Here is a 23,145-nt window from a genome sequence, read left to right as displayed (position 1 = left end):
AATGCAAATGTACTTAATGTCACTGAACTGTGCACTAAAAATTGGTTAAAATAGTAAATTTTATGTTATATATATTTTACTACACACACAAATTTTTATGGGAGACTGTATTTTTCCTTCATAGTGTTTAAGAAAGTACAAGTAAAGGTTTTTGTTAACTTCAAAAAACTTCATGTTAAGTGTAATAAAAACTAGACCCCTACCAGGTAGAAACTGCTGGCCCTACACCCATAGACCCTAGACTGGTTGGAGCTGGAAAACTGATGATCAAGATTCCTGAAATACCACCCTATCACCTCACCATCTACCAATCAAAAATCGCCCATGAGCTGATTAGGCACCCTGCAACTCTCACCCCTAACACTGTCTTTAAAAACCTTTCCCTAAAAGCCATCAGAGAGTTTGGGTCTTTTGAGGATTAGCTGCCCATTCCCCTTGCTGGCACCCTGCAATAAACACTGTACTTTCCTTCACTACAACCCAGTGCCAGTAGATTGGCTCTGCTGTGCATCTGGTGAGCAGACCTGAGTTTGGTTCAGTAACACTGTCCTTCTAAAAATCCGGAACAAGACAAGGATGCCCACTCTCACCACTTTTATTCAACTTAGTATTAGAAGTCCTAGCCTAAGCAACTAGGCAAGAAAAAGAAATAAAAGACATCCAAATTGGAAAGGAAGAAGTAAAACTGTCACTATATGTGGATGACATAATTTTAAATATAGAAAACCCTAAAGACTCCACCAAAAAACTATTAAAAATAATAAATGAATACAGTAAAGTTACAGGGTACAAAATCAAAATACAAAAATCTACTTCATTTCTGTATGCTAAAAATTAACAAGCAGGAGGAGAAATTAAGAAAGCAATCCCATTTACAATTGCTACAAAAAGAATAAAATACCTAGGAATAAATTTAACCAAGGGATAAAAAACCTGTACAATAAAAACTCTAAGATATTGTTGAAAGAAACTGAAGAATACACATATAAATGGACAGATATTTCATGCTCATGGATTGGAAGGATTAACACTGTTAAAATGTCCATATTACCTAATGCAATCTACAGATTCAATGCAATCCCTATCAAAATCCCAAGGACATTTTTCACAGAAATAGAATTAAAAGTTCTAAAATTTATATGGAACCACAAAATACCCCAAATAGCCAAAGCAATTCTGAGAAAAAAAAGAACAAAGCTGGAAGTATCACCCTCCCTGATTTCAAGCTATTATATATTACAAAGCTATAGTAATCAAAACAGCATGGTGTTGGCAGAAAAACAGATACACAGATCAATGGAACATAACTGAGAGCCCAGAAATAAAGCCACACATATATGGACAATTAATTTATGACAAAGGAGCAAAGAACATACAATGGAGAAAGGATAGTCTCTTCAATAAATGTTGTTGGGAAAACTGAACAGCCATATGCAAAAAAATGAAAGTAGTTCTGTATCCACCATATACAAAAATCAATTCAAAATGGACTAAAGACTTCAATGAATCTAAGACCCGAAACCATAAAACTCCTAGGAAAAAACACAGGAAGTATGCCCTTTGACATTGGTCTTAGCAATATATTTCTGGATATGTCTCCTCAGGCAAGGGAGACAAAAGAAAAAATAAACAAATGAGACTACATCAAACTAAAAAGCTTTTGCACAGCAAAGGAAACCACCAACAAAACAAAAAGACAACCTACTGGATGAGAGATGGTATTTGCAAATCATATATCTGATAAGAGGTTAATATGGAAAATATATAAAGAACTTATACAACTCAACAACAACAACAACAGAAACCCTATCAAAAATGGACAGCAGAGCTGAATAGACATTTTTCCAAAGAAGACATATATATGGCCAACAGGCACATGAAAAGATGTTCAACATCCTCATTATAATGGCTATTGTCAAAAAGTAAAGAAATAATGAGTGTTAGTGAGGGTGTGGAGAAAAGGGAACCCTCATGCACTGTTGGTGGGAATGTAAACTGGTGCAGCCACTATGGAAAATATTGTGGAGATCCCTCAAAAAAATAAGAATAGAACTATCATATGATCCAGCTATTCCACTTCTGGGTATTTACCCAAAGAATATGAAAACACTAATTTGAAAAGATATATACACCCCTATGTTCACTGCAGCATTATTCACAATAGCCAAGATAGGGAAACAACATAAGTGCCCATCAACGGATGAATGGATAAAGAAGATGTAATACACACACACACACACACACACACACACACACACAATGGAATATTACTCAGGCACATAAAAAAAGAAATCTTGCCATTTGCAACAGCATAGTTGGACCTTTAGGGTATTACGCTAAGTAAAATAAGATGGAGAAAGACAAATACTGTATGATTTCATTCATATGTGGAATATAAAAAACAAACAAAAGACAAAAGAAATGAACAAACCAAACCAAACAAAAACAAACATGTAGATACAGAGAACAGAAAAGTGGTTACCAGAGGGGAAGGGGCTGGGGCGAGGGTAAAATGGGTAAAGGGGATTGACTGTAGGGTGATGGGTGGAAACTAAATTTCTATTGGTGAGCATGCTGTAGTGTATACAGAGATTGAAATATAATGAAACCCATAAAATGGTATAAACTAAAGTTACCTCAATGAAAAGCAAATTTTAAAAAAGGTTGGAGGGTACTTTTAATAATAACTGCATAAGTGTTGGTGGAAATTCTAAATCATTCTTTAAGACCTGTTTTACAGAGAATCTTATTTCTGAGGTCTGGATGTTAGTTAGCTATACTATCCTATGTTCCAAATTCATCTAAAGGTTGTCCCCTGGTCTTCCACAGCACAAAAATTCCCCCTCAGACCAAATGCCGTAATTGCACATGACTCTTACCAGATAGGCTCTCCAGAAGGACTGAATGCAGAGCGCTGCTGCCGATTCTGTCAGCAGAAGGGAGAGTGGGATCGCTGGCCGGGGGCTGAAAAGCAATAAAATGGTCATAAGCCCATGAGAATCCATCCTTCAGCCTCAGCAGAGCCTTTGACAACATAATGGCCTCTCTGATTAAGTGCCTCATCTATTCCCATTCTTAGAAAGCAACAATGTCATTTTTCATAGAAAAGTTTAGGCTTGAGTTAGCATTTCTTTGTTTTAAAATCTGGGATGGATTTTTTGTTTTTAACCAGCATAATCTTTTTTTTTTTATAAATATATTTTGAGTGAATTAATTTATCTTTCGATAAAGTGTTGCACTTTATTTTTTTTTTTAATTTTTACACTTTATTTATTTATTTATTTATTTTTGGCTGTGTTGGGTCTTCTTTTCTGTGCGTGGGCTTTCTCTAGTTGCAGCAGTGGGGGCCATTCTTCATCGCGGTGTGCGGGCCTCTCACTGTCGCGGCCTCTCTTGTTGCGGAGCACAGGCTCCAGACGCGCAGGTTCAGCAATTGTGGCTCACGGGCCTAATTGCTCCGCGGCATGTGGGATCTTCCCAGACCAGCGCTCGAACCCGTGTTCTCTGCATTGGCAGGCAGATTTTCAACCACTGCGCCACCAGGGAAGCCCAACCAGCATAATCTTAAATCACTGTTAGCCTGCCCTGCTTTGAAGGGCTCAGGTTAGAAAGCTGCCTGTTAGTTCTGAAGGTGCAACATACATGTTATTGATATAAGCCTATGTGGACACAAAGCAAGAGACAAAGCAGAAGCCACATTTATATACTGCATTATGACTGAGATATAATAAAGGGCTCTTTTTCCAACTTTCTATTGAAGGGGAATTAAGTAGTCCATTTCTTTCCTGAAATACTACAATTTATCTCTGATCAGTGTACATTCCAGTTTAATGTGGTTTAAATTCAAGAACATTTTAAAGTTAAGTTCTACTACATCTTACTAAGCACTAAAATATCTCAAGAGCAGTGTCTGCTCTTGAGGGATTCTTAGATTATGGTGGATGTCTGATCATAGACACCACATTCAAAAATCATGGCTAAATGCTCTTTTTTTGTTGTTTATTTCCTAAAAGCTGTTTAGAGATACTAACTGCTGACCAGATTTTACAAGTCTGACTTAATTCTGGTTCCTTATGTTTCCCCAAAGCACAGCTACCTCTGAAAAACCAGAAGTCAAGACTTTTCAGATATAGTGCAAAGAAATAAACCTCTGAACGAATGTGGGTCACATGGAGACTGCTCTCAGGGCAGGATCCCCAGAAACGACTTTGCAAGTGAGGGATCCCCAAGAGTCTTGGCCTCCAGACTCTCCCTAATGACAGCCATCATTTGAGTTTACAGTAACTTATTTTACAGAGAGAGGTTGACTAACCTGTCCAGGGTCGCACAGCTTATAAATGGCCTAGTCAGGATCTGGGTCCAGATCCACCCAATCCCCAAGCCCAGGCTTCCCTCACAATGCCGTGCTGACACCAGACCTCGGCTGGGCCACTACTTGCAGATGCCCAGCCTGACAGACTCCGGAGCTAACTGGTAACAATGCACAATTCTCCAGCATCTGGGGTTTTATTTCCTTCTAAACTCAGACTTAAAAACAACAACAAGAACAACAAAAAACCCAACCCTTGATACAGTATATTTGTGTGAATGAATGAATGCTCTTTTGGATTATTCCAAAATCAAAGAAATCAAAGCCGGGAAGAACCTAAGGGGTTATCAAGACCATTTCTAGCGAGTGCAGTGTTGCCGGGTTCCGGGTCTCCAGCTGGGCGGGTCCTTTCTAAGAGAACAAGAAATGGAGATTCTACTTCTTTGGAGAGATAATTACAACCTCCAAATGATAGCATTGTTAGAAACCTTTCCCTAATGTTCTGCTTTTATTTTTATTTGCTTTTTTTGTTTGTTCTGTTTTTGTTTTCACTTCTTTTTGCCTAACATCTAGTTTTCTGGGCTGTAATAGAGCATTTGTATTTTTCTGGAGGTACACTGGCTCCCTGCTTTCCATATTAAATGTCTCTCCTCATACATTGTCCTTATTCTGTAAATCTTGGTTGCGTGACACCAACAAATCACATCCCTGAAGTAATTTTCCTTCACTAGTTAAAAAGCAATGGCTTCTAGAGAGACCTTGGTGTTTCTAAGGAGACCTTAGTATGCTGGCAGTGAATTCATGAGAATAATGCTATCGTGCATCAGTACCAGCTGATATGTACTAAGAGCTTCCCCGGCTCCCCTCCTACCAGCCTTGCTCCTTGTGCTCTAGCCAGAGGCGCCCTTTTCATCTTCACCAATGTGCCCTCCCACCCCAGGGCCTTTGCAGAGGGGCTTTCCTCTGCCTCCAGTATCCTCTTACTCCCGGCCAGGTCACTGCATACAGTGTGCAAGCTGTTCTCTGCTCAAGGGCTCCCAGCAGATGGGCCAGAGGGCACTGAAACCCCAGCACATGCTCTGCCACCTCTGCCCTAGGGCAGGGGCACCTTTTACTAATTTGCTCAAGGGCACCTTGGGGCTGAGACCTCCTTCTCCCAGTTCACTTTTTTTTTTAATTTTAGAATTTTATTTATTTTTTTATACAGCTGGTTCTTATTAGTTATCCATTTTATACATATTAGTGTATACGTGTCAATCCCAATCTCCCAATTCATCCCACCCCCCCCCACCCCCCCTTGGTGTCCATACGTTTGTTCTCTGCATCTGTGTCTCTATTTCTGCCCTGCAAACCGGTTCATCTGTACCATTTTTCTAGGTTCCACATATATGCGTTAATATACGATATTTGTTTTTCTCTTTCTGACTTACTTCACTCTGTATGACAGTCTCTAGGTCCATCCACGTCTCTACAAATGACCCAATTTCGTTCCTTTTTATGGCTGAGTAATATTCCACTGTATATATGTACCACATCTTCTTTATCCATTCGTCTGTTGATGGGCATTTAGGTTGCTTCCATGACCTGGCTATTGTAAATAGTGCTGCAATGAACATTGGGGTGCATGTGTCTTTTTGAATTGTGGTTTTCTCTGGGTATATGCCCAGTAGTGGGATTGCTGGGTCATATGGTAATTCTATTTTTAGTTTTTTAAGGAACCTGCATACTGTTCTCCATAGTGGCTGTATCAATTTACATTCCCACCAACAGTTCACTTTTATTATTTCTTCTGATCTCCACTCAAATGTTATGGAATGATGTCCTTTGATTAGATCAGGGCCATTGGCGCTCTGTGTAATTTTCCTTCCTAGTCCTTGGCCCAATTTGGAGATATAAATCTGTGTGATTATCTAAAGAACACCCAAATCTTCAACTAGACTGAAAGCTCCATGAGGGCAGAGACTGGGCCTGTGTTTGCTCCTCTTGGCATTTCCAGCACTTGGGACAACGTCTGGCGCATAGCAGACACTCAGTAAATCTTTGTGCGATGAGCCTCTGCCTAGCTCAGTGTGCTAAGCTCTTTCCACACAGTGTTTCATTAAATCCTCATGACATTAATCATGAGCTGCTGTTGTCCTTCTTTTAGAGTGAAGAAACTCAGGCAGAGAGGGGTGAAGTGGGTCGTTCAAGGTCACTGATTACTTCCTGCTAAGAACACAAACTGCCCAGGAAACACAGGGAGTGGCCCACGGAGAAGAGGAGGGCAACTCACAAGGTCACTCATATGGAATTCAGGGTCTAGCAGCTGCGAGTGTTCAATAAAGGAAAACACAGCCATTTGCCTAGAAGATAAACATGAGGGGGGAAAAGCCATAATCATAGAAAATGCCGTCTTGATTAATCCTTACAGTAATAACTTGGCAGGTATTCATTTGCCTGAAGTTCCACAGGGAAATCCGATGTCAGGACAGCAGAACGAAGTGGAGTTTGTCACTTGTATCTGAGGGGAGGTTTGATGGCGCCTTTCTGTTCAGCTACAATTTTCCTGGTTTAAGTACGTTTTTCTGTACCGATGTCATGAAATCCTCAAAGTATCAGTACTCCCATTTAGGAATAGCAGTAGGAAAGGAGAATGGCAAATCTGGGGACACAACAGGCTAGGCGAGCCCAACAAAGGGCTTCCAGCAGTAATGAAACCCTGAACCGCTTTGCATCACAATGACATCTCCAAAAAGCAAAATGAGATTTCTAATAGGCCTTTAAGCAGTAATATGAGGCCACCTTTAGTGACATCCTTGCTTTCATGGCTAAATAATGGGGCGCTGTCTAGTTCCCAAAGCAAGAATAAGTATGAGAAAGCCAGTGTAAATCAGGTCAAATGAAAAGGACTTGATCTTCGGAGAGTAGTTCCTGGGAATTATCAATCATTTCAGCAGGTCAACTTGAAAGGATAGAAGCTATGCCAGGCCCTTTTCTCTCTTTTGGAATCAGTGCAACTGGCTTCAGGTCAGATAAAAATTGAGATTGAGTAGAGGCGACTGCTCATCATGGGGGAACTGGGGAGGGGAGGGGGAATGAAAGCGTCAATCACAGGAGAAGGCAGCTGAGGCTCCCTGGGGCTTAAATTGGACGTCCCCAGAGCAAATAGGTTTGAGCATTCCAACGGACAAAACAGCACTGCTGAGTGTTTCCAAGAAGAACTGTCCTGTTGGTAGGGCTCATTTGTCATGTCCTCCTTCTTTTTCTCAAACATGAATTAAATCTATTTGAATCATAACAATTGCTGCTATAATTCTGAGAAGGAACAGGAGTTTATTTTTCTGACTGTACACACGTATATGTATAAGTGTGCACACACACACAGGCAATTCTTCCCCCATTTTTGGATGCTCAGTAAAAGATTTCAAGACCCTAAGAAGCTACAGCATACTTACAAAATACATAAGAGAAGCTGAGAAGTTAGTCTTTATTAACTTCTCCATCCAGTCCTAAGACAAAAGTTACCATCTGAAATGACATTTACGAAGAATAACGCAGAAAAGGGAAAGGCTTGCTTAATATTGAAAACTGAATCTTGAAATCCAATTTTTCCAGTTTTCATTAGGTAAAAGATTAAGTTGTTTTCTTGTAACATGAAAGCACAACTCAGATGCAAAGCCATTTACAAAATGACACAGGCCCTCAATCAACCATCATTCATAAAGCCTTTCACCAATTCATGAGGCCGGTATTTGATAACCTCTACTCATGGTATTCAGCAAAAGAGATCACCAGTCCCTGCGCTCGGCCTTAACTGGTTTCCCAAACATTCTGTGTTGGAGGCATCACAGTCCTGAGTAATGAACTTCAAATATTTGGAAGAAGTACAACAGAGGTTATCTGGAATGGGACTTCCAGACTAGCCATTAGGACGGAATCTCTTAGGATTCTTTCAATTCCAGCCTTCCATGACGCAAGGAATAGCTCCGAAAACCAGTAAGGAAGAGCCAGCTGCATTAATCTCTAACAGCCTAAAGCACATTTAAAAATCATGGTTACCAGAATGTGATCTCACTTCACCCCCTCACCAACTCCACTCTGGGAGGCCAACAAGTAGTTATTACCCCGGCATTAGGCTGAATCACTCTCCTAGATAAACACAGAGTCAAGTCCTGTTTGACCAGCCCCATCACCGGAAGCTGCATATGGGTCCAGTTAACAGTGTTCCCTAAACAACAAGCTGCAAGACCTCGTGTTCACCCTTGGACTGCAGGTATAACCATCTTAAAAACCAGGGCGGTGCTACTTGCTGCGGTTTGATAAATATGCCCAGATTGCTCTGTTATTTAGTCTCTTTGTGACTGAGTACATGTTTTCTCTAATGTGGCTTAAGGAGACCTGCCTCTTCCCCACTGTCCTTCTTCCCACTCCAGGGGTGTATGGGAAGAGCACCCCTCCTTCCTAACCCCTTCCAAACCTCTCACAGGGAATCTTAACTTCTTTTGTGCCATAATCCCTTTTCACTTTGCCAATTTGGATTCCTTCTCTGAATAATATTTTTTTTAATATAAAAGTAAGTATATAAGGGACTTCCCTGGTGGTGCAGTGGTTAAGAATCCGCCTGTCAATGCAGGGGACACGGGTTCGAGCCCTGGTCCGGGAAGATCCCACATGCCGCGGAGCAACTAAGCCCGTGCGCCACAGCTTCTGAGCCTGTGCTCTAGAGCCCACGAGCCACAACTACTGAGCTTGTGCACCACAACTACGGAGCCCGCGTGCCTAGAGCCCGTGGCTCTGCAACAAGAGAAGCCACGGCAATGAGAAGCCCACGCACCGCAACAAAGAGTAGCCCCAGCTCGTCACAGCTAGAGACAGCCTGCATGCAGCAACAAAGACCCAATGCAGCCAAAAATAAATAAATAAATAAATTTATTTTAAAAAAAAAAGTAAGTACATAAGATTTCAAAATAAACCAATTATATTGAAATACAGTTATCAAAATATTTTTTAAAACTGTTGGTGATAAAGTAATATATGTGCTTCTAAATCATACAGTAAATAAGAAGAGCTAATGGCAGTTCAATTAACTACTATAATTTGAAAGAAGAGACAAGTGTAAATGATATTTCAAGATCACTGCAACAACTATAACAGGGTATAAAAACATCTGATGGTTGCTATCAGTAACAAAGGTACACTTACTGTGGATACTACTGAGGTTTGTTTCCCACATTCATAATTAAAAGAGAGGCCAAATTTCAGTTAGAGACTAGTGAAAATAAAGAAGTAATTTCCCTGCCTTCCAAGGTCAGGGACCCCTGAATCATAGACAGTTGTGGCTAGAGCTGGGGAATGGGGGAAGATGAGTTTTGCATCCAGGATGAGACTGAAGACTAAGGATTTAAAATAAACAAGATGAATCTAAACAGTGAAATCAGACTATCAAAAAACAGTGACCAGGAAGTTACAGAATTTGGTCAAAAAGTTATTAAAGGGCTACTTCTCAGATGGAAGAGAGATTCAGTGTAATATAGTGATGCAGTTACTGGAGAAGAAAAAGGAAAAAGATTTTCATATTTTTATTCCCAGTAAGTTGTGATTCTTCAGTATACCCATTAAATTTTAAAACCTAATTCTAATTTTCCCCAATCCATTTCAGTAAATGGCTGCCCATTCAGCCACTTGCTCGGGCCTGAAGTCTCCAAGTCAGCCTTGCCTTAGCTCTCTGTCACCCCACATCCAGCATCAAAACAGATCCCAAATCCAACCTCTTCTCACCTTCTCCACTGCAAGCCACCATCATCTCCTGCCTGCATCATCGCCTGCTCACTGGTCTCTCTGCTTACACTATTAGTGCTGACTTCAGCCAACTCCCCTCCAGCTGCCAGAGTGATCTTTTTAAAAGATAAATTGGATTACCTCGCTCTTCTGCTCAAAACCCTCCAATAGTTTCCTATCAGGCTCAAAAGAAAAAAGAAAAATCCAAACTCTCTATCATGGCATCCAAGGCCCCACCCAAGGTGGGGGCAGCCTCGCCAGCCTCTCTGGCTTCCTTTGCTGCCACCCTCTCACCCTCCCTCATCTCTTCGTGTCTAACTGGCCAAGTTTGTTCCTGTCTCAGGGCCTTCGTAGTAGCCGTTCCCTCTGCCTGGAACACTCTTGTTTCCGATCTTCATAGGGTTGGCTCCCTCTGCGTGTCATTCAACCCTCTGTGCAAATGTGAGGCTTCCCCGGCTTCTCTGCCTAAGACGCTAGCACCTCTCACCCTAGGCCTGTGACTCTCAATCCGCTTTACTCTGCTTTATTTTTCTTCAAAGCACTTGAGTCTTCTTTACATCATACAACATGTTTCTTTGTTAATTTGGTTATTGTCTGTCTTTACAGTGTAAATTCCACAGGGGCCAAGACTTTCTCTCTTTTGTTCTCTACTCCATGATACCTAGAAACGTGCCTGGAAAAAAGTAGGCACTCAATAAGTATTTTTGAATGAATAAATATTATTATAGATAAGGAAATAGAGGACTTTCCTTAATGTCAGAATTTATCAGTGGCAGAGCTGAGCTTAAATGGAGATACTCTGTCTTTCTCTTGCTTGGTCATTCTGCTACCCATGTTTCATCTTGCCAAAGCAGTGGTTACTATTCTCTTAAGATTAAGGATAAAATAATAGCTATCATTCTTTGAATACCTACTTTGAGCCCTCTGCAGTGAATTATCTTTCATTTTTATCTGCCTGTCATACCCTCCCCCTTTTCATGGTATCAGCACTCAGATTTTGCTTTGACAGCTCCCCCTCCGTGTATCAGGGGGAATGTGGGTCACAGTGCCTTGCCCTCTCCTGGCCGAGGTGTGCCTCAGAAACCCATGCTTAGCCAAGCAGATGCCCTTTCCCTGGAAGAGGAATCTTGAGTGGACTGGCAAAGACTAGACGGGGTCTGTGCTCCCTGGGTCCCTATACCTGCTTCTAAGGCCAGATCCTTACCTTTTCCTTTATGTCTGTGAGTTATCTTTTTACTTCCAATATATACCATTTTTCTTAAGCAGCCTTTAAATTTCTGTTGCTTGCAACAAAAAACTCTGATACCATCTTTAACTGTCACAGCAACCCTACGATGTAGGTTTTATTACCATCCCCATGGTACAGAAGAGAGGAGCAAGTTCAGGGATGTGAAGGGATTAGTTCCAGGTTACCCAACGTTATACATTATGTTGGCTGCATAATGGACCAATCCCCAGACTCTGTGAATGTATGTGTATATATATATATATATATACACACACACACATATATATATACACACACACATATATATGTATATATATATATATATATATATATATATATATATTCCCTTATATGGCAAAAGAGGACCAATCCCCAGACTCTGTGAATATATATATATATTCCCTTATACGGCAAAAGAGGCTTTGTAGATGTGATTAAATGAATGGTCTTCAGATTATCCTGGATTATCACAGGTGGGCCCAATGATATAATCACAAGGGTCCTTATGAGAGGGAGGCAGAGGGAGATACTACTTCAGAAGCAGGTCATGTGACAACAGAAGCAAGAGGTCAGAGTGATGCAAGGCAGGGGTCACGAGCCCTCCAGAATGCAGGTAGCCTCCAGATACGAGAAAAGGCAAGAAACAAATATTCCCCTAGAGTCTCCAGAAGGGACCAGCCTTGTCAACACTCAGACTTGAGCCCTGTGAAACTGATTTTGGACTTCTAGCCTCCAGAACTATAAGAGAATAGATCTGTGTTGTTTTAAGCCACCATGGTTGTAATTTGTTAAACAGCATAGGAAACCAATACTCCAACTAATAAATGGCAGAGCTAAGACTGGAGCCCAGATGTGTCTGCCATGCCGCCTGACACAGGCTCCCCGAGAGCTCGTTCCCAAAGAGCCACCTAAAAACAACAGGAAGAAGGGGAGGAAGCAGTACCGTGTGCCCCAGAGAAAGGGCCACCCACACAAAAACCTCCAGCAGAAGGAGGCACTCAGAGGATTTATGCACCCCAGCGTGTCCTGAATTCAGGAAACAGGTCTCCTTCCTTCCTGTCTAAAGACGAAAGTTAACATAAAGAGCAAAGACGATGTATTATCCTCACAAGACTCTGGCCTTTCGAATTACTGAGACAGAAATCTTCTATAAGACAAAATGAATTAAAAGGATTTTTTCCCTTGCAACAGGGCATGACAGCAAATTTTCTACCAGGCTACCATCCAACTCTGATCTTTAGTGCAGAATGCATGCCATTTCCTGTGCCGTTTTGAAGGCACAAGCGTTTTGGGTCCCACTGTCAAGCTCAGCACAGAAAATCTGACCGCTGGTACTTGTCCTCAAACGGCACAGTGACACTTCTATTCTCACCTCAGGTTTTGGTCATAAGATACCTTTCACTGACCTGAAAGTATCGTGGATCTTTCTTTTCTCTTCTTTTCTTTTCTTTTATCTAATGGTAGAACTTAGCTGAAAAGACATTTTGCCCAAAACAACCTTTTCTTTTCTCTTCTAAAACACAATCTTTGTTTCATTGAAGGTCTCAGTTTTAATGATGTCTTTCATGAGCCTTCTTCCCTGGGACACGGGACCAGATAGGCAGCAGTGCACTCTTGTTCCTTGTGTTTATTCAGTGATTTATTTTTGCAAACAAATTGGCTGAATACTTTTTGGTCAAAATAAAAAGCTAAATGTTTCCTGTTCTTAATATGATAGCAAATAATTTCACTGTTTCTGATTGGCTGGTTAAGTCAGGACTGTACACAACAAAAGAGGACAGTGCTGGATTCATAAATAGGAGTAAGGCCAACAGGAGATATGAGTAATCCACCGCTGCTGAAAGGTGGGGAACAAGACCCCCTCCTTAAGCTCTGATTAGAACATGCGCAGATTATATTATGGCTCCAAACTATCACTCCTTTACCTACAAGAGAATCATGCGTCCCTGCTCTTTGTCATTCGCATGCGGTTTCTGCCTGTGGGTGGTGTCAACGTCCCCGTAGTACCGATATTGAGCTTGGCCATGGGCCTGGTATTGAGCAATGCAGTGTGAGCAGAAGTACTGTTTGCATGGGGTGCCTGTTGCTCGTCTCCCTCTGCTGTGAGACTGAGGAATGGTAATGCTCCTCCCTCCTGGGTCCCAGAATGAGAAAAGACATGGAGCAGAGCCAGAGGTGACACACAGACAACATTAAACAGGGTGAAGAATAAATCTTTGTTGTTATGAGGCACTGAGATTTAAGAGCTGTTTGTTACTGCAGCAAAACCTAGAGAAAGCTGACTAACACAGAATATTGGCGGGTAGTTGGGTAAGCATCATGTAGGAAAACGTATCAGGGCTCTTTCATTGGCAAGTATCATCAACCTAACTCAAACTGGTATAAGCAAAAAAAGAAAAAATGTATTTATTGAAAAAGAAAAAGAAAAAAAGGTATTTATTGGTTCACTTAACTAATAGGGGTAGAGTTGGCTAACATGCCTAACATGGTCAGATAGAAAGATTCAAAACAATGCCAGAGGGACTCAGGCTCTGGCCACCTCTCAGTTCTGCTGTTATCCCAGGCACAGTCTCTTTAGAGGATTGGCCTCAGCAGCTCAAGGCTTATAACCTCAAAGTTCTAAGTCTAGAGGAAAAGACAGAAAAGTTTTCCTGGTTGCTTCTTGAAAAATCTTGGGGTTATCTCTGATTTAACCAATTTGGGAGCAAGCATGGTGGTCAGGGGGATTCACTGCTCTGATTGGCCAGGCCTGGGTCACATACTTAGCCCAGAGCCAGAGGTGGAATCAGCTCACTTTCTGCTTGAAAGGAAAATGGGAGAGGGGTGATCCTTCCAAAAACATAGGGTGTACCGTAACCAGAAGAAGGGGGAAATCAGTGCAGGGCTGGAAAAACATAAATGTCTAATACACAAAGCAAGAAAGTGGAATAAAAGGAAACAGAATAAATACCCTTTCATTTTGCAATTGTTATTAATTCTTAAAGTAACTCTGTAGACAATATGAAAGCTACAAAATAATATAGAGGAGAAAATAAAAGCCATGTTCCTGCCATTTGGAATGAAACATCCTTTTGAAAGACCTTAGAGCTAGAGTTATTTAATTCTAGGATGATCCTTGATTTAAAACCTTTCCTTTTCACTGTGCAGTTTATTTAACAAATATGTAGATTTTATATATGATAAATCTTAATTATTTTTATAAACCTAAGGGAATTTTTTAAGGGTTGTCCATGTTTATATAAAATAGCTACATAAAAATGCATTTCTTAAAAAAAGAGTCATGGAAAAGAAATGGGTAGCTGAGAAGGGATGGGCAGAGTGAAGAGTATGTGAAATTATGGGGACCTGTGGGAGAAGGACCCATCATTTATGTGATAAGCAATCTCGGCAGCCGCCCATGACAAATGATCGCAACCTACCAGCTGTGATCTGATAATATGATGACATCGAGCATCAAAGACAGCTGGACCTGGTAGAACTTGTCTTACCAAGAACATTAAAATAAACCTAAACTCTTATTTTGGATGACTCCCCAGGCTGGTAGATAAGATTATTTGAGGCAATAAATGCTAGTACGCATAATATACAAAGGAGTGGCATCTGACACAGGAGCTGACTCTAAAATGAGCACATAAGATGAAACTCACATTTAGCCAAAATTTCCCCTTGACACACCTTAAATTACCCATATGAAGACATAGCATCTTTCAACGGTCTCAGGTAGCCAGTTTTTCTCCCAGTCTTAGTACAGATTGCTCCAAATACCGGGTGATAGACGAGGCAGAAGAGTGAAGTAATTCATTATGCTCTTACCAGCTCGGATTCTGGAGCCAGGCTGCCTGGTTCAAATCCTGCCCCTGCTGTTTACTAGCTTGTGACCTGGGGCAAAAAACTTACACCTCTGTGCCTCCGCTCTTTCTCTGAGCTATGGCTACGGCCGGCACAGCTATAACCCAGGGACTATCCAGTGTTCCCTTACATATCTCAGCCTCCCTTGCGGTTGTTTTGGGGCCAGGCTCTGTGAGAAGAGGTGAGAAGGTTAAGAACTAGGGTGCCTCCTCCATTCTTTTCTTCTTTTGCTTCAGTGACTTCAAAAATGACATGTTTCAAATAGCTATAATTTATAAGAAGGCTGTCCAACCTGTATCAGTCTTTGTATAAGAAATCAGCTGTTATTGAGTATTTTGCTGTTGTTTATAACTGCAGCCTAGTCTAGGCTAGCCTGATTAACACAATGGGGAAATAATAGTTCCTACTTTGTAGGGTTGTTACGGGAGTTAAATTAGGTAATATTTATAAATTGTTCAGAACAGTACCTGAGTAAACACTATATAAATGCTTGGTTGGTAGGTAGGTAGTTAGGTAGGTCATGTAGGTAGACAGACAGACAGAAGGAAGCAGTTCCCTTATGGGCTGCTCATGTTGTGAGTGTCACATAAAACTGAAGACAATTAAGGAAAGAGCTGAGTCATGTGTCCCATTTTATGCTTCACCACCAGTGTACAATTCAGGGGGAACTGCCTGCATTTAAACAAATTTTATTTCTCTCTCTCTCTTTCTCTTTCTCCTTCCCCCAAGAGCACAACATTGAACTAGCATAAATAAGTCCATATACACTGCAATCCAACTATACACAAAATCTGTCTGTTGGGCTTCCCTGGTGGCGCAGTGGTTAAGAATCCGCCTGCCAGTGCAGGGGACATGGTTTCAAGCCCTGGTCCGGGAAGATCACACGTGCCGCGGAGCAACGAAGCCCGTGCGCCACAACTACTGAGCCTGCGCTCTAGAGCCACGAGCCACAACTACTGAGCCCATGTGCCACAACTACTGGAGACCGCGCACCTAGAGCCCGTGCTCCGCAACAAGAGAAGCCACCACAATGAGAAACCCGTGCACCGCAACAAAGAGTAGACCCCGCTCGCCGCAACTAGAGAAAGCCTGCGTGCGGCAATGAAGACCCAACGCAGCCAAAAATAAATAAATGAAATAAATTAAAAAAAAAAAAATTTCTGTTCGTGAAGACAAGGACCATGTTTGTGTCATGGTTCCATGGCACGTAGTAGGCATCCAGTAAATGGTAGCCAGCCAGTTTATGAATATGTCTGTTCCATGATTTTAGAGCACATTTAAGCAAGTAATAAATACTAGCTGAATAGATGAACAAATAAATTAAAAATAACTCCCTTTAATAGCTGAAACACACCCATTTGTATATGTATATGTATCAGTAGCGGGAAAAAAATGTATTCCCTTAAAACTGGCACCATAATTCCTCTTAGGTAAGGAACTAGCTTTGTTTAGATGAAAGACTATTTCACAGATGGAAAAACTGAGTCTCTGAGAGCTTAAGTCATCTGTGCTGAGCCACACAGCTGGAAGGAGTAGAGTGCGGTTTAGCATGCAGAGCTGTGATCCCAGACCCCAGGTTCCTAACCCCTACACTGCACTACCTCCACTTTGACATCCAGGACATTCTTACACCTCCCTTGACAGCTCCGGGATTTGACTTGCGTCATCTTCTTCAACCCACCCCCACAAGCCTCTCAGATACTTCATTATTCATACTGATGACACCTCCAACACCATGGCCTCAAGTCCATGTGATCCCATGACCCCCTTCTTCCTTCATGACAGTCACATCTTAGAACGGGTTGTCCCTGAAAGACTGTCACATCTCATCTTCCCAAATTCCTGATCCCATCATAGCCTTCTCTGTCCTTTCATCTTTCCCACCCCCTCACTTCTATTTATATTGTATTTTGCCCTTATGTGAGACTATGACTTGGGTTATTGGTGTCCATCTAGAACAGGGCTCAGCAAAGGAGAGCCCATCGGTCAAATCTGGCCCATCACCTACCGCTGCAAGTAGAGTGGTACTGGAACACAGCCACAGCCCTTTGTCACGTGTTGACTATGGACAACTATGGCATTGAGTACTTGCAACAGAGACCGCACGTGTCCTGCCAAGCCTAAAAGATTTCCTATGCTGACCTGACCTAGAAAGCCATTTCCTTGTTCCCCAGGAGCTCTGAGGTTACCGGGGCCGTGTTCTCAGGGCAAGTCCACGGCTCTGATCATATTAATCCTCCTCATTGTCACTGGGGAGAATTGGGTTTGGCACTGGAGGGGGGCGGGGAGGGAGAATGAGGCTGATGTGAGGGGACTGGCTGTGAGCTGTGCCAGTGCAGAGCCGGGTCTCATCCGGGGTAACACAGACCTCCCCAGAGCCATGAGGCTTCTTACTTGGGCCCACACCTGTCACTCTCCCCGCCACACCCCAGGGCCCTTTTCCTTCCATGCCATTTGAGCCCCTCAGCATCATGTGAAAACTCAGTCTCCTCCACTGCCTGTCGCCCCAGCCAGCCATCACCCATGGCGAACAGCCCACAGCCCTCCCGGTTCACCTCCAGTCAATAGATTCCTCCTTGCTCACAGCCTGTCCGCTATTCAGTCAGCTGATCAAGAGGAGCTTTGAAACATCTTACTGTTTCTTTTCCTTTTAATGTTTTATTATGGAAAATTTCAAAGATAGAAAAAAGTAGGCAGAAAAAAAACGAACCCAGCTCACCATCCAGCTTCATTTACACTGTTCTCCATGTCAGTCACTCAGTGTAACTTCCCCCAACCTTATCCACTGACATCATATGACTTCATATTTCATTCATAAATATTTCAGTGTGTTTCTCTAAAACGCGATAACTTTTTTATTATGAATATGAAATCATTATCAAACCTTAAATAAAATAACAATAATGCTTTATATCATCAATTATTTACTAGGTGTTCAAATTTCCAGTTGCCTCCTAATTTTTCTTTTTAGTTTGCTTCTTTGAATCAGGATCCAAATAAGATCCATTGAAATTTCAAAAACTGTATGGACCCTACCATCCCCATTTTAGTGCTTCCAAGTTTGGTTATGTTTCTTACTTCCAGTGTGAACACGTAACGTAGTGTTTCTGTCTCTTTCTGAAAATTGGTTGTTAAATCATTAACACAATTCAGAAAATATAGTAATTTATGAGAAAAATGTAAGACATCATTCTTAGAAAAGTTAACAATGCTTTTCCATGTACTTAAGATCCTGTAGGGGAACAAAATTTGCCACCCAAAATGTCTCTTTGCCATGTGGATTATTTCAAGCTGAAAACAATCAAGGCCCAAAAGACTCAGGAAGAAACTTTGACCTTCCTCCTAAATGCCTAAAAAGAATTTAGATAGAGGGCCTGTGCCTGGAATAGAGTATCACTAGAGATATCGGCAAAGAACGTGGGTTGGGTGTGGTGGGGAAACTTAGAGATCAGAATCCTCTCTCTGTCCCACTGTCTCCGAAGGGCCCCTCCAATATTTATTTACCAAACATTTGCTTTTCCATCTTCATGGCAATTGCCTTCCTCCCCTTTGAAGTCTCAGGTCCCTACCCCTAACATCCTCTTTTGTCTTTAACTGCAGATGGTATTTAAGGTGAGGGTTTCAGCCATTTTGGTGAGTTACTCAGTTCTCCTAGGCCTCTCCCATGTATACATGTTATTAAACTTTTGTTTGATTTGCTCCTGTTAATCTGTCTCAGGTCAATTTGATCCTTATACCAGCCAGAAGAACCTAGAAGGGTAGAGGGAAATTTCTCACTCTCCGACAATCCTCTGGGCCTAGTCTAGACCTTTTACTATATTAGCTTTGCCAGTTTTCAACACTGATTTTACCCAACCATCTGTTTTCTCCACCTCTTTTCCAGGGTTGCTGGAAATAATCTCATAAGCAGGCTGTTCATATGCATCACAAATTCAGGCCATCACCTGGGCCATCCCTACTCATCCCTAGTTGATTCCCTATAGGTTTCACCATAGCAGCTGTTGCAGCCTCCTCCCCTCCCCCACAAGCCTCCAGAACCTGGGCCTCCATCTCAGCAGATGCCTTCACATCCACAGGAACGACCAGAATGACAGTACCCACCGTGAACTTTCTCAGCTTTTCTCCCTTCCCCCTCAGATTTCCTCTCACTTTTCCTTCTGGATTCAATCAGAAGTTCTCAACCAGGGGCAATTTTTCTGTCTCCCCACATTTGCCAGTATCTGGAGACATTCTTGATGGTGAGGACCACAGCGGGTGCTACTAGCGTGTGGAGTGGGGGAAGGCTGGAGATGCTGTAAAACATCCTACAGGCCAGCCCCTCACAACAAAGAATTACCGGGTGATAAATGTCAGTAGGCTTGGGGAAACGTGGGTTAGAGATGGTCTCTTGGCTCCTGCCCTACTTGCCTCTCTGCTCTCCCTGTTCAAGAGCATTCTCAAGAAGGATATAGCACCTGAGTTCTTGCCTCTTCAAGACCAAATCTGGGCACCAACCAGCTTGGCCACTGGCCCAACCTGACTGGCTCCAGGCCAATGGTGGAGTGGGGCATAGATGGTCTTGTGCATCCCCATTTCCCTTTAATGCTTTATTAACATCTGTTTTACAACACTCACTACAGAAACTACAGCTACTTGTAAACACATCTCTCTCACTCCAAGGGTCAGAGCCATATTTTATTCATCTCTGTTTTCTCCACAGCACCAAGCTCTTTGCATTGCATTTGGAAGGTATTCAAAAAATATTTATTGCATCAAATTAGATTAGTATCATTTACATTTTTATCATGCTCGGGGCATCTCTTTGAAAGGTAATGGAAGCAGAGAACACAAATGCCAGTTAAAGCAAGAGCTTTTGTGTTTTTGTTCCTGTGGAGTCCAACTGAAATGCTTGCTATTGCTACTTTGCAGTATATTTACATGAGCTGCCAGCGGAAGTTAGCAACTATTTTAAATTAAGGTATTTTTACGATAAATGACTAGGGATTTGAGAGAACTCTTATTTAGAGAAACTCTCTTATTTTTAAGACTCTTCTTCATTGGTTTTTTCTTTAATATTTATTTATTTATTTACTTATTTGGTTGCATCAGGTCTTAGTTGCAGCAGGTGGGCTCCTTAGTTGTGGCTCCAGAGCTTTATTGTGGCTTGCAAACTCTTAGTTGCAGCATGCATGTGGGATCTAGTTCCCGGAACAGGGATTGAACCCAGGCCCCCTGCATTGGGAGTGCAGAGTCTTAACCACTGCACCACCAGGGAAGTCCCTTCATTGGTTACTGTAAGTGGGAAAATGTTTCATTTTCAACCTGGAGAAATATGCTAATCTTTCACTTATTAATCATTTATAGTCTATAAATTATAGGCTTTCCATTTTCATAGTGGACAAAATTAGGCAGAGGCTTAGAAGCTTAATAAGAAACAAGATTTTCTAATATCGTTCTCTTTCCAATGTATAGGTAGTCTCAGACTTTTAAAAACTGGTAATACCTGAATTCTTTTAAACTCTCAAAATTGAGAAAGTCAGCTAAGGGTCTATTCAACTTGGCATTCCCCAGAAGGGCAGATTTAAGCAAAAGATGTGACATTTGAGGGCTAAGGGTCTAATTTCATTTCTTTCTACTCTGTTTAATATGGGATTTTACAAAACTTACTTAATTTCCTAGTGCCTCAGTTTCTTGACATTGTTCTTGCAAAGGGCTGGTGTGAAAATATTTTCAAAGAAATAAGTTAAATATTATTTTCTCTAAATTGAGTTGTCTTTCTTCCACTTATGGCTTAAAATTGTGGATCATTACTTAAACGTCACCCTCCAGGGACTTCCCTGGTGGTCCAGTGGCTAAGACTCCACGCTTCCAATGCAGTGGGCCTGGGTTCGATCCCTGGTCAGGGAACTCAATCCCGCATGCCATAACTAAAGATCCTACACGTGACAACAAAAATCCTGCATGCTGCAACTAAAGATCCCGAACATGGCAACAAAGATCCCACATGCCACAACTAAAGATCCAGCACACAGCAACAAAGATCCTACGTGCCACAACTAAGAACCGGCGCAGCCAAATAAATAAATATTAAAAAAAAAAAAAGTCATCCTCCAAGTGAGGTCTTTCCTGACCACTCTATATAAAATTAAGTCCCGTCAATACTCTATATTCTCCCCTCTCTGCTTTATTTTTCTCTATAGCACATAATTGCTTATTGTCTGCCATCCCCCACCAGAATATAAGCTCCATTAAGTCAGGAGTTTTGGCTACTTTGTTCACTGCTTTACCTCCAGCACCTAGAATGATGTTTGGCACACAGTAGTATACTCAATAAACATTTATTGTATGAATGAACAAATTATGCAAATCTAGAAATTACATATGCTATAAAGCTATCAAAGGCATGAATTAGATGTAATTGAATCAACATGGCTACATCTCAAAAGCATGTATTTGAGTCAAATAAAAGCAAGTTGCAGGATAATGCATAAATTTCCTCATCTGCAAAACAGGGCTGGTAATAGCATTGTTATGAGGATCAAGTTAGTTCATTAGTGTTAAATGCTGAGACCAGTGATACAAGCACTCAATAAATGTTAGTGGTCATCATTATTATTGCTATATCACTGATGATAAACAGTTCACATGAAGTAATACTACTAATTTTGTATGATATAATCTAATTTTATATAATTAAATAACTAATTTTAAGACTACAGAAGGATGCAGTATAGACCAAGCTGATTAATTCTGTGAGGAGAGAAAACTCAGATTAGAATGACAGTCAAAGAGAGTATTAACTTCATCTGTCATGCTCTAATATTTTAAATGTAAATGATACATATAACTAAAAAGTAATATTTAGAAAAGTTTAGTCATATTTCCTGAGACATAATGACCTTTAGGGCTAGAAGGAGAGGAAGAGAGAATGGAGAGATGAATTACTTAGGATAAGAAAATTTTTTAAGTTTTCTATTTTATTTCTGAAGTACTTCTTGAATAATCACTGCATGGATAGGATGCCCTTAGCCTAGAATGAAAATAACCAGAGAAAAGAGCCACATACATAACTGATCCAGGGTCCTGGATGGATTACATGAGTTAGTTCTCATAGATTGGAGGAAACTATCATTAACACAATCTAAAAGTTAGAAATAAATTATTCAAAGCCTTGTGTCATTACTTACTGCAGTTTCAGCCACTCTTCCACAAATGGAATGGAGAAGAATTCTGTGAATGTCTCCCCTATCCTCTTTGGATTTTGACTGGTCACGATGCCATATGTTTGATTAACAAGAAAACAATAAGCAAGAATTCAAGTCAATTGTTGCTATTCTGCTGGCAAATTAACACTATTGAACCCTTAGGGTCATGGAATATTCAAAGACGTGAAAAACTTACTTGTATAACCATTCGGTCAGAAAATCACAGGCAATGAATTTGGTTCTTTTCCTCTAAAGAGAGAAGAGAGAATTAAATTATATTCTTTGCCCCCATGTTTAAGGTGGACAAAGGAAGAGGGGTTAATTGATTGCTTGTGTTAGATGAAATATGCATAAGTCCTTGGTGAGGTTTATAAGCACGTCAACAAACAATAACTCAGGCAATGTAAAGGATTCTGACAACATTTCTCTAGTCATCTTTGGGTAAGGATATATTCTGACTATATTAGCAGGGACTAATAAAAGACAATGCACATAGTAGGAGGCTTATTACATGCATTTTGGACTTATCTCAGAAAGATTTATTTAAATCTAGACGTTGATTCAGAGTAAATATATTTATTGCTTTCCCCCAGTCCACTCAGATCTTCAGAACAGCAGCACTTCGGGTCTGGGTGCCGTTGGCCAGTGCATTGACTCTGCCAGCTGCCCACCCATCAGCCCCTCTCCACTTCATCCTTATTACCAGAAACCTGATGACAATCAGTCCAGGGGAAAAACTACATTTCCCAGCCTCCCATGTAGCAAGGGACAACCATATGACATAGTTCTGCTGTTTGAGATAGAAATGGACATGTCCC

At 41.2% G+C, this 23,145-nt stretch overlaps 1 protein-coding gene across 4 annotated transcripts in view; it reads right to left on the bottom strand.

Annotated features, from left to right (window-relative positions):
• Positions 1 to 23,145, bottom strand: part of IQCK (IQ motif containing K) — a 128,483-nt gene that overhangs the window by 65,059 nt on the left and 40,279 nt on the right. For 2 of the 4 annotated variants that reach the window (XM_036825587.1, XM_036825589.1), the window contains 3 exons: positions 22,524 to 22,576; positions 22,310 to 22,387; positions 2,880 to 2,964 (listed from right to left, as the gene is read on the bottom strand). In XM_036825587.1, coding sequence (XP_036681482.1) covers positions 2,880 to 2,964; positions 22,310 to 22,387; positions 22,524 to 22,576 — 216 coding nt within the window. The remainder of the gene's footprint in view (positions 1 to 2,879; positions 2,965 to 22,309; positions 22,388 to 22,523; positions 22,577 to 23,145) is intronic. The other 2 variants (XM_036825588.1, XM_036825590.1) reach the window with 1 other exon arrangement.

This window comes from Balaenoptera musculus, chromosome 15 (assembly GCF_009873245.2).
Source record: "Balaenoptera musculus isolate JJ_BM4_2016_0621 chromosome 15, mBalMus1.pri.v3, whole genome shotgun sequence".
Classification (NCBI taxonomy): domain Eukaryota; kingdom Metazoa; phylum Chordata; class Mammalia; order Artiodactyla; family Balaenopteridae; genus Balaenoptera; species Balaenoptera musculus.
This window is presented reverse-complemented; position numbering and strand designations above follow the sequence as displayed.